This window comes from Pleuronectes platessa, chromosome 2 (genome assembly GCF_947347685.1).
Source record: "Pleuronectes platessa chromosome 2, fPlePla1.1, whole genome shotgun sequence".
Lineage (NCBI taxonomy): Eukaryota > Metazoa > Chordata > Actinopteri > Pleuronectiformes > Pleuronectidae > Pleuronectes > Pleuronectes platessa.
The window spans coordinates 21,378,795-21,391,459 of NC_070627.1; the positions used below are offsets into that span (position 1 = coordinate 21,378,795).

At 44.9% G+C, this 12,665-nt stretch overlaps 1 protein-coding gene across 1 annotated transcript in view; it reads right to left on the reverse strand.

Annotated features, from left to right (window-relative positions):
- lrig1 (leucine-rich repeats and immunoglobulin-like domains 1) overlaps positions 1-12,665 on the reverse strand; it is a 36,452-nt gene that overhangs the window by 8,231 nt on the left and 15,556 nt on the right. The window contains exons 4-10 of the mRNA XM_053444516.1: positions 9,857-9,994; positions 9,411-9,554; positions 8,089-8,232; positions 7,371-7,514; positions 5,520-5,663; positions 2,802-2,882; positions 267-338 (exon numbers count right to left, since the gene is read on the reverse strand). Of these exons, the coding sequence (XP_053300491.1) occupies positions 267-338; positions 2,802-2,882; positions 5,520-5,663; positions 7,371-7,514; positions 8,089-8,232; positions 9,411-9,554; positions 9,857-9,994 (867 nt within the window). The remainder of the gene's footprint in view (positions 1-266; positions 339-2,801; positions 2,883-5,519; positions 5,664-7,370; positions 7,515-8,088; positions 8,233-9,410; positions 9,555-9,856; positions 9,995-12,665) is intronic.

The window sequence follows — 12,665 nt, forward strand, 5'->3', positions numbered from 1 at the left end:
TGCTCAATAACTCTGTTCCTGCGTGGAGGCAGGAAAAAAAGGCCAAAGTTGAGATTGTGCTACGCTAACGAGAAAGAAGCAGCTGGGCGCTTGCAAAAGCCCCTGTCTTCTCCTTTTACAAAGACGCTATTAAATTGCTAGCAGCCTCCCCTCTGCCAGCTACTTTTGGCAACATCCCCCAAAAACACACACATACACGCCGCTCTCTCTCCCTCACGCTCACTCCGGCTGGGAGGAGGGGCAGCCAAGCATTGTGGGATACTCACAGGTGTTCCAGGGTCTCCAGGCCAGCGAAGGCTTTCTTGGCCACCGACTTGATCTTGTTTCCAAACAGAGTCCTGCCGTTTCCAAACATGAAGGGTGTCGATGGATGAAGAGAGGGTGAGCAAGAGGGAGGGGGGAGAGGGGGGTGAGAAGAGGGGTTTAAAAGAGAGTGGAAGAGAGGGAGAGAGGCACAATTAGCGAGGCTGAATCTGATAAGATTGAGGGGATTGAGGTATTGGAAATCTGAACTGCATGGAGATTAGCCAGGAGGAAGGGTGATTGAGACTGGATGGGGTTGAGATGGGGGGTGGGGGCACCTGGGCTCAGCGCCGCTCTTCAAAGACCACTTTTATCTTTATTAGAATGTAATAGAATGACCAGGCGCTGTGTGAGTGTGTGTGTGTGTGTGTGTTGTTCTCCCTGCAGAGCTAGTAGGGACATGCAGTGAGTATGTGTGTGTATCTGTCCATGTCAAACCTTGTTTGAGCCAAGAAGTGAGTTGCTGTTCCCTCTGATTCAGGGTCCTAATCCCTTCTTCCGCCCTCTACCCTCCCTCCCCTACCTCGCTCGCTCCTCTCCTGTTGTAGCCTCTGCTTCACAGGAAGGGGAGCCACGGCTGGTTGGTTCACAATGAAGACCCCAGTGTTCAAACTCATCCACATGTTCACACAAACAAACGGCTGTCTTGTCACAGAAATGACAAGAAGGCTACTTTGTCATTTTTGTAACTTTTATTTGGAATTAGAAAAGCCAATAACAACAAGTAGAGACTGAATTAAATCAGATTATTTTTCCTTGGCTTAGGACTTAAAGAGTTACTTCCCTTCACAGTGTGTGATGGACACTTGTCACTGTTCAGATCTCACACTAACATCTGTCTCGGGCGATCTGCTCACTAGTGGACAGATTTAAGTTCAATTCAACTTAAATCCAATTCAGAAATGGCATTGAAATGTGTCTCCAGTGACCAGTTGTAATCAGATCCCACGTCCTCACGCTAAGTTAAAAATTAAATTAAATTAAATGGATTTCTGTTCAAAGACACCAAATCGGTGGTTTATAGCTAGTCAGACTTTACATCTGTTGTAAGTGTGTGTGTGTGTGTGTGTGTGTGTGTGTGTGTGTGTTTGTGTGTGTGTGTGTGTGTGTGTGTGTGTGTGTGTAGGTGAATGCATCACTGAGGGCAAGGGCTGAGCAAATAATTGCACCACATGTAGCTCGAAAAAAATTAAATATTCCTGATTTGAAAAGAAAATAGAAAATCAATGTATTGGAAAAAAATGAGAGGTATAAAAATACTTTGGGTTCATTGTGAAACTGTAGCGGGTCGGAGGACGTCATCTGAGTAGGAGGTCCTTGAATGTGGCCCAGGACACATTTGCGTTCATTCTGCTAAAAGAATGTGTCCCAGTCGACCTCTTGATGAAGTCTGACTGATCCGATCACAAATGCGTCCTCAATGTGTGTGTTCACACTTTTATTTGGACAGACGGATCTTAACGCTAGGTCTAAACAGGACCTTTGATCACTCGCTCCTTCTTTCTCTTTTCTGTATCTTTTTTTCCCAGGCATAGTTTCGCCAGCGTTGGGATGCAGTGGGCCGCTTCCGCCAAGGTCCTTACAAAAGGGGCAGGGTCAGAGGGCGGGGCTTGTGAGGCGTTTGATGTTGATGACTGAATACAGCCCTCAATTTCACCCTCTCGCAGTTCCTAACAACGGGGACTGGGAAGGGGACAAGACGAGCGGAGGCATGGAGAAGAAATAGAAATAAGCCTATTGGAGAGGGAACCCCTGCCAGCTCGAAGAAAAGCCCTTTCTCCCGTTCTTTCTCTTTCAGCCCTGCTCATACTGGGAACCATCTTGGCTGGACACCATCTTTTCATGCTGCAGGTTGCTGATTGCCGCTCAATGCCAGTAACTCTATGTCCGATGTTATTCTTCACTTGCCAAGTTTTGACATGAACTTTTTTTTATGAGTATTCATGAAAAACAAATAAAAAATACTTCACTGCATGTTCTCCTTGAGCCATTAGCAACACAGAGAACCTGGTTTGGCCAGAAAGCTACAGTGAAACAATGAAATCACAAGGTGAAAGCCAGACTGAACTGGAGATAAAAAAACATCCTGGGCTTCTACAGGATGAAGAGAGGAAAAAAACGTATTTTATATTCTAACCTTCAATGTTTCATGATCTAGCTTTGTTAAAAAAGTAAAGGGGGTCCTATAAATCATCCTACACCATGAACACTTCCTCTCCAAGAAAAGTGTGGGGTCTTGATGGGACTGATATCTCGAACTCTTTGGCCTTCAACTGGACTGGTTAAACTTTTCAATGAAGTGCGAGTGGGGGATTTGGGCGGAAGATTTTGAATGTGAGAAAAATGAGAACGCTCACTCCTCTGGTTCTCTGATCGTATGTCTTTGAAAAACAGCAGCGAGAATCAGTGACAGGCCAGGACAGAGAGATGAAAAGGAGGGGTTGTTAGAGAAGGAAAGCTAGAGGGAGTAGAAGAAAGAACGATGGGGAGACACTCACAGCTTGTTGAGGCTGTCCAATCCAGAGAAGGCCCCATTGGTGTCCTCTATTGTGCCCGAGATGTCGTTATGGTCCAGCTCCCTGTGGAGAATGGGAGAAAAAAGAGGGATAAGAGAGATGGAAGGAGGGAGAGCAGGGACAGATTCTGCCAGCGCTGAAGCGTTTCACCGCCCTGGCAGAGGCTGGTCAGGAAGTCACGGGTTACCCCCTCTCACTATCACCCTCCCCCCACTGCACCTGGCCTTCCGTGGCCCTCTGCTCTGCCAACCAAGCGCATTCTTTCCTTAGAAGGGTGGAGAAGGAGTGTGCATGTGAGTGTGTGTGTTGGTGTGTCGAGAAAAGCTCCAGCACAGGGAAACACATGTATAATTCATGGCGACATGGAGAGATTGGCACGAACACAATGCCGTGTGACAGTCCAGACAGTTGGGTTTGTTGGTCCGATGGTGGCAGGCACAGTCAAAGCCAAGAGTGACAATAAGGGTAAGGACCAATCTCAGCCGTGGCCAGGCAAAGAGAGAATGGATCCAGTGAAAGAAGGAAAAGAGAAACCTGTTTTATTTTATTTTTATTTTTGAGGTTTACAAATGCTTGTTGACTGAATATTATTCCTCCCTCACTACCTCTTAAGAAATACCTCTGTAGGTGAAGTCATAGTTGCGGAGGAACCACCACTCCTCACTTTAGCATGATAATTGAAAAGAAAAACACAGGATCAGAGGTCTCCTCTGAACAATTAAAGACTTGAGAAGGGCCTTTGAGGTTATTGGTCAGCCACACCCTCCACCATCTCCACAATAGCACCCTCCGCTCCACCTCCTCCCTTTGCTTTCCAAGCATCTCTTATCCCCCTTTGGTTCCATTCAGTCTCTATTGGACGCTGTCTTAGTTGTACTGGACTGGGGCTGCCAATTTCCTACTCTTTCTGGCTGGCTGGATGTGAATGGCTGCTGTCTTGTTAAAGCAAAGCCAGTGGTGGGGGCTGTGGAGCAGGGAGAGTGGGCACAGAGAAGGGGGCTCTGATGAGCCAAGGCTTCCCCCTCCCCACCATGGACGAATTAGAGGGCAGGATGGCTTGTTTGGAGCTTTCACACCCCGATGCAGGCTCCAGCCCCATGCCAGCACGGCCAGCAGCGGACCCAATTAAAGCTCCCCGGCTCCTTTTCAGGGCCCAGCCTATGCCCGTCCTCCCGACCACTGATTAGATTAGGCCTGCCTCAAAGACACACAGCGCAGGAGTGATACAAGGAGAGAGGAAAGATTATGTAGAATCAAGACAAAGATAGCGAGTGCATTGGGGATGAAATGAGGAGATGATAGAATACGCTAAGGATATCAGAGGGAAGAAATGGGCTTTTAATGTGTCAACAAAAAGGCCTAAAGTAAGCAATTAGAATCAAGACAGAAAAACACGATAGATGTGAGGGAAGCAGTGATATGGCAGTCACAAGCTCAGCTCCCTGTCCCCGCCTTTACTTCCCTCTGTAGCTAGTTATCTAACACCCAGTGAGCCAGCAGAGAAAGGCCTTATGTGCCTTGGCTTGTCACCTCGCTGAGAGACGGAGCTTGTCTAGCAAGCTCTGGCACAACGCTCCTCTCTGGCTCTCTCACTGGGAAGAGGCACAGCCAAGGGGACCTTGGTTCGAAAGCAAGACCCCCAAGTCGGTCGCCGGAATTTATCCCCTGACTTTCTCCTTTTTATTCCCTCCTTTTCTTTCTTCAGCCCTGTATGTGCTGTTTGTGCAAAAAGTGGATCAGTCGGAAGAGAAATCACTGTCTTTATTCAAGACCTAAAAGCAGGGAAGAATCTCTCCAGGGAGGTGAGTGACACAGAACTCTTTCAGAGCCAAGTTTGTTGAGAAACAGGATCGAGACTAAACAGAAAACCCCAAACAAAACCAGACACAAGGAACAAAGCGAGAAAGGACACGAAAAATAAGGCTGCTAATAAATAGGTTGCCACAGAAACCATGACAATAGTGAAGCATCAGCACCTTGTAAAAGTTACAAAGAACTTGTGAATTGACACAAACGGGGCTGTCCAGTAGGATGATTGTGTAACTGTTCCACATGATCCACATTTTTATCAAACTCACGCAAACACAGAGGATGATGAATGTGACACAAAACATGGTACTTCCGACCAGGACTCCAACCAGCCAAGACAAAATAAGAGGGTCGAGGAAGGGCTACTTCTGTCTGATGGGTGTGGTCTGGATATGAGCAAATCACCACTGACCTGTTTTTACCTTCAACACAAAAGTCATTTGAAACAGGACAGAGAGAGTTGGCGAAGGAGAGCCACAAAGTACAGCCGACTGCTCAAAGCAAAAACAAAACCCAGGAGGTAAAAAAATCTGTGTTACAACTCACAACAACATCTACAGAAATCTGTATGAGTTGATTTTTCTGGATATGAAAATACTTGTATCAGATTGTGAGGCTTTGGTCATATCTCAGAGCGTTAAAGGCCAATGAGATCAGACCTAGCTTGAAAAGTAAACAACCCTCACTTTCTAAAGTCAACGGAAGGTACTTTGTGAGATAATATATCACATATCACACAGGCAACACCAATATTAAAGAGCTCAGCTTTCACAGCTCCCGAGTGGCACATTTTAGCCCTTATCGTCAGCAGGTGCAAAACCATAATGAGCTGGTTATTGGGGATTATTCTGGGCTCGGTTATAGCGGGCGGTTTCAGGGGAGTGTACTTACAGGATGCGTACGGCCTTGAGGCCTCTGAAGGCTCCCTCTGTGATGTGGCTGATGGAGTTGTGGCCCAGACGGAGGCTGTGGAGATCCCCCAGCACCGCCAGGCTGCCTTCATCCAGACGAGTCAAGTTGTTGTATGACAGATTGCTGGAGAGAGAAACGGAGCATGAGACGGAGAAAAGACAACACAGGCAGACACAGAGACGGAAAGAGGGAGAGGGAAAAAAGGGGGGAAAGAAAGAGAGGTGTTCTGTGTGAGGTCTGGAAGGAGATGACAGGTTGGCAGAGTGCTGAGGCAGCTCGCGACATCATTATACTTTAATTTCATGGCTGATTCAATGTCTATTTGCCACGCTGTGGCGTGTTTTTCCATTGTGCCTTTTTTCCGTCAAAAGATGTTAACAGAGAATGGGCTCTGCAGAACTTGGAGCTCCGCTGAGGACCTAACCATTTGACAGGGAAGAAGAGAAATTCTTGGTCTGAACTTTATGTGTCTACAACCTCCATTTATAAGCCCACTTAAGCATGTGGTAAACCCCAGGGGAATATACTGCCACTCAGGCTTTCTGCAGCCATCAAAATATTATTCATTTTCACATCCAGCTCCCAGCGGGATGAGTACACCACAAGGATTAAAATGCAGTTTTACTCCTTTTAGGGATTTGGAAAGAAATAATAATCAGTTAAGAATCAAGTTTAAATGTAGTGAAAGATTGTTTAAATTACTTGAAAGGATGTTTCTTCATAGTATGCATATAATACGTCTTCTTAAATCCTGTCTGTAAACGATGATCCCATAAGTCTATCTTTCAAACAGTGGTCAAAGGCAGTATTGTGTATTTTCCCTCTGTATGGGCCTCGCTGTCTGTCTCTGTAGCCAGACCTTAGGTCTGCTTGACCAGTCATGTGTGCAGAGATTCTCCCTGCTGACCAGCTCAGCCTGGCCCACTGGGAATGCAATAACAGGCTCCTCATAAAGAGAAGTCACTCTCCTCTATCAGCCATGGGGTTTATCATAACTCTAGATAATAAAATCAGAACCACTGGTGCAGTTCGGGCAAGATGACTCAAGGATGGCACTGGGAGCAATCTGTCAGTAATAATACCTGCGCACAGGAAATGGCATTGATATACACAGAGCATACTAGCATGAACGCCATCTATCGCATTATTCCTACTGACTGTTACACGCAAACAAACAGAGGCGCCACACATTCCCAAGGCTACCTTGCAGTTAGCAACGCCTCAGCTGAGCAGAGCACTTTACAGGAGCAATATGACAGTCATGTCAACAGAACAGGAAAGACTCTCTGATAATAACTCCTCATTTGGTAGACAAAGGCCATGGAGGCGATCCCTTTGTGTAATTACCACAACACAACTGGAAGAGGATTACACGCCAGTTTGCCAAACCCCTACGCTTCAGAACTTAGCACAAAAACTCTTGTCAAAGTGCTTGAGTGCTGTTGAGCCCGGCTCTAATTATGGGATAAACAGGCTTATCCTGAGAATAGCTTAGCATATTGAGTGTTAAAGCACAATGTCATTTAACCCCGGGGAAGGTAGATGGATGATATGGGTGGGGGTGGCGAGTGTTGTGTTCTTAGGGTTCAAGACAAGGGGTTTGCCTTAATACAGTTTTGAATATACAAATTTGATGTTTTATTAAGAGTATGCTCAAAGCGCTGTAGTTCTACTCTGAACTTATATTCTTTGTTGCCTCCAACTCTCCCTGATAACCGTTATCATACCAGTTTTAGGAATTTAAACCACAGCCTGCTGGAAGTCGTTTGCAAGAGGACATCTGGAAGGAGGAGTTTGGGAGTTCAGGGCAATTTAAATGCTGGTACTCACAGTTCCCTCAGCTTCTGGCAGAACTTCCATCCATCAGGATTGATGCGGGCTATAGAGTTGTTACTGAGGAATAACTGCTGAAGGGAAGACAGGCCGTACAGGGAGCCACTGTTCACCTCTGTCAGACTGTTATAGTCAAGGTGACTACATGGGACAAACAAATTGAGAAATGTAGGTATTAGTTTAGTGAGAATCAAGGGAACTTTGTAAAGATGTTTGCAGGCAACAGGATGTCAGGTGGCATTTATTAAAACCCTAAAATAAAATCTGCAGCAGCAATGAAATCTTACAATGTAATTAGTGGCAATTACTGTGGACACAAATTGGGCATGTAATAGTCGCAATATGTACAAGTTGCATACTGGCTAGAAAATATGTGATTGTTGTGATTGTGCCCAAGTTCCAGTAAGTGTACAAAATAGTTTGTTGGGGAATGTTTCTTTAATAGTCACTAAGTGAGACAAATAGGATTAGCCTATCAGTGCTTGATTCAAATCAATGGCTTACAACCAAATTCAATAAATCAGGAGATTAGTTTGAGAAATTAGTTTAGAGATTAGATGTCTTATGATAGGGCGGCTAAATGTTTTGCATGGAAGAGGTAAGTTGCAGAAAAGTGCTACGTCAGATGAGAAATGTTTTTTCCAATTTGTCTGATTGTGCAAATGTATTATTGTGCATGTGTATCAATAATGTTTCAGTGTTTTCTATCACATACAGGACTTTCATCTTTGCCAGGTCCCAGAAGGCACCGTCAGTAAGCTTGCTGATGCTGTTCCTTTGCAGTTTGAGCACCTCCAGGCTGGACAGACCCTGGAAGGTCAGACCCTCCACCTGGCGAATACGGTTCCTGTTCAGCTCACTGAGACAAACATACAAGACAAATTAAGATGGTCATGGGAGAAATGCAGAAAGGCACTTAATCATACTTGGTAAACATTTAAAATCAGGGAAACCATTTCCCCTCATCTCTTTTCTTTTTAATGTTTTGCCCTCATTCTTCTGTGTATGAGCATCCCTCAAACTTAAGTCAAAACAAAAGAATCAAGCAGCCTCTGCACTTCAGCTGACGCATGTGTCGTTAACAAACCCCCATCTTAACAGGCATTCCTCAGAGTGGTAAAGAGCCACACCTGCAGACTAGCTTACAAACAAGGGTTACAGCTATGAACCTTCAAATTAAACCTGGTATAAGATCTGCCGTTATTCTGTGTATATTACATTATATTTTTACGTTACATTTCATTCAGCTGCCGCTTTTATCCAAAGCGACTTACAATAAGTGCATTCAACCATGAAGGTACAAACCCAGAACGAAAAGAATCAAGTAAGTACAACTTGCTTCAAGAAAGCCAAGCTACAAAGTGCTATATGTAAGTGCAACAAAATGTTATTTCTTTAAATTTTTATCCAAGGTATAGGTATAAAGGATGAGATGCCAATGAATCTGTAAATCGGGTATGTGTGTGTGCATGTGAGTCTGTTTATAGGCTGTAAAAGCCCCCAGGTTGATAAAGATAAACATCCACACAGGTTATTTAGTGTCTAATGTGCATGACCACTGGTATGAGCAGATACAGTGACACCGGGGCCACCTGGCCGACAAAAGGCACTTGGGGAAACCACAATGTGGGAGACTACCATTGCGTACCACTCTCCAGAATGGAGGCGTTGATCTACAAATGGGTCAACGTCACTGTTTCGCTGGAGGGAAGTTTGACAAAGATAATGGAGACGTGTGGGGAATAGAGTGAACAAACCACTTTAGGGATATGGAATAAGGCAATAAATCAGCAATAATATTGCTCTGGTATTTACCTTGTCAGACCACATCCATCCCTAGAGTAAGAGCTCACCCTAATAGCATTTAAAATGTTGAACACACAGAGCTCAATCAACAGACACTACAAACTCCCCCTGGTTCAAACTCCTAATTCTTTCCAGTTCTACAATGTCTCCAGGGTTTAAAAAGGGGAAACCCATCCATTTTCAGCCCTAACACAAATGTCTAAAATGTATTGTTTTTCCATTGGTACTCACAGCTGGGTGAGCCTTGGGAGCTGGAAGGCTCTCACGGGGATCTGGCTGATGCGGTTCCTGCTCAGTCTCAGGACCTGTAGCGTTGAGCCCAGGTGGTCCAGAGCTCCGTGCTCTAACAGGCTAATCTTGTTGTTGCTCAGGTACCTGGAGACGGATGCAGCACATTGTGACATCAGAGATTTATTTAAACCCGCTACATTTTCATGAATACACTCTATGAAGCTTCGGTGTTGACATTTTCGACACGAATAATAAAAATCTCCTTTTGCAACATTATTGTGTGCACTGTTTTTGCTTTTATTTAACTTTTATATCAATATTGACTGTTGCTACCTTGTTTCTTTGCAGGCACTGTTAAAAGTTTCACCTTATTTACTTTCATTTCAGTAAATAAGGTTTTAAAGATTAGCTTGTTATGTGCCACAGTAATAATCCATCACACTTACAGGTCTCGGATTTGAAGGCCTGCAGGAAAGCTGTGCCCTCGTAGCTCGGTGATGTCATTATTGCTCAGGTCCAGAGATTCCACAGACACCAGCTCTCTGGTCCGCCTGCCGTCAATACTGCGGATTTTGTTGTGATGTCTGGAAAAAAAACACAAATAAAAAGGCATTAGGTGTTGTTGACAATCCCTCTCACAGACTTGCATCTTTTCCCTACGAGATGTCCACCTTGCAATCTCAGAAAATATTACCCTGCTCAACTTCAGTGTCCTTGTCCCATCACTCAAGGAGGGAAGACACTCCAAATCCCCCAACTTCTCTAAGCCCACTCAGGCACAAAGAAAGAAAGGTACACAGAACAAAGTGGTCTACATCCACCACAAAATGTGTACTTTAAGAGCTTCCAAACAGAGGCTGGCCTTCTTTAAACAATTCCAAGGACACCTGTGCTTCTCCACAGAGCTCACTCTTAAAATCTACTAGATAGACAGGGCCTCCATGATCAACCAGAGCCACTTGAAGAGGTACTGGAGTACTTCAGTGTGTTATGGAATGGAGCAGTGGCTGTGTGATTCTCAAGAAGGAGCAAAGCTTCTATCTACTAAGAAAAGTCCTAATCAGCACAGGACACAGGAGCAGAGACAAGTGACTGGAAAAAAAAATCGAACCACTTTACCACAAAAAACATTCAACCAAAAGAAAGAATTCTAACTCAGGAGGAGAAAAGACACCTTTCTACACCCACTACAAGACATGTCATCCCTTGTGAATCTTTAGGCAAGGAAATCTTGTACCCAGATAAAATGCCATCACTTTTGTGAGATCACATTGATATGACCTTTGACCACAAAATTCACTTCATTATTCAGTCCCAGTGAATGTTTGTGCGAAACGATTGAATTAAAGAAATTCCCTTGTGGAGATGAGATATTCCGTTCCTGCAAACAAGCAGACCACCCGAAAACATAATGCCTCTGGCCATGGCAGTCTCTGGCACTAATGCATATAGAAAGATGCTTTCCCTGACATATCCTGCAATTTGAAAGAGATGATGCCTAGAGGAAACACTGGTGACAGTGACACCCAAACACAAAACCGCTTGTCAGCCGAGCTCCCGGAAGGCCACAGGAACCACAAGAAACCCAAATGAGAAATGAATACAGTAGGTATAAAGTATGCAAAGCACAGAGATGGAAGAACACAAAGTACACATACACCTCTAAGTCAAACATCTGATTTTAAATGAACAGTTTTTAATCAAATTTGATGACTGCACTTACATGATGACTCAATTAAAATGTCCTATCTGTAGCATAATCCTATCCCAAGCTCATTTGTTTTCTCATCAGATGATATTATATTGATATTACTAGTTGTAAATAGTAACTTTAAGGAATATTTAGTAGTTGCCTGGCAACCTCACAGTAGCGACTACACTCCAGGAGGTCATTGTGGACAAGGCACCTAACCCCTTGTAACAGGTCACTAATATAAAATTGAGGTGACCTGCTTCACATTATTTCACTCCAAATCTGATGACCCACAGGCCAATAACAAAGGGTGCAACCAATCGGCAAATCAGGCAGTGTATATATGTGTGTGTGGCTAATACAAGGTAAGTGTTCTACCAGTCAAACTTGTCAAAACAAGGTCTGTCCCTCCTTCGTAGCCTTTAGCCAACACACACACACACACACACACACACACACACACACACACACACACACACACACACACACACACACACACACACACACACACACACACACACACACACACACACACACACACACACACACACACACACACACACACACACACACACACACACACACACACACACACACACACAGAGTCATTTATTGGTGTCTGAGAGGAGGAGGGGTCTCGGCCACCTGAGTAAACAGTGGCAGTAAGGATGAGCGATGCAAGCACGCCTGCGCAAACACACACACACACACACACACACACACACACACACACACACACACACACACACACACACACACACACACACACACACACACACACACACACACACACACACACACACACACACACACACACACACACACACACACACACACACACACACACACACACACACACACACACACACACACACACACACACACACACAATCAACAAATGCACACATGATCCAGAGACAGTGGCTACAGTGAGCATGAGCAAAGGGGGAGGGGAAGAATTGGGGAGGAAGGAGGGGAAAAAAGGAGAGGGGAGTGAAGCGGTGAGGTGGGGTCAACAGCTGGTGACCTTTGCTGGGAAAAACAGATCAGTCTCAAACTGGTGGGAGAGGTTGACCTCTCCCCCCCCCCAACCGCTCTTCTTCCACTGCTCTAACCAAATTCCCTCTCCTCTCTCCCGCCCACATCCCAGAGCCCAACTGTGTGTAAGAGACAGATAAAGCCTCGGCGCTCAGTGTGTTTGAAGTTTTGAAACTGATTATCATACGGGCAGTGACATTTCTGATAAAGCGGAGCTCGGCCCGCTCTTGTTCTCTTTCATGTCTCCGGGTCGTATTCGCTATTGATTCCATTTAATTCCAAATCTCATTACACTGCCCATTTAACCGTCAGATCATAGTGGGCCCGGCTCGTTTTGACACTTCTTTTTGATGTATGGAAAGCAGACACTGGCTATTTCCAGTGTCATCTTTGGGGGGCGATTGTTTGGCCTGTTCCTTCCTGTTTGAAGCTGGTGGTCAGGACAAAAGGAGAATTATTTCAAAATCAGATGATCCAGTGGGCCAGATGATTTCCAACCCGAAGCTGTTTTAACGCTCCCCTTT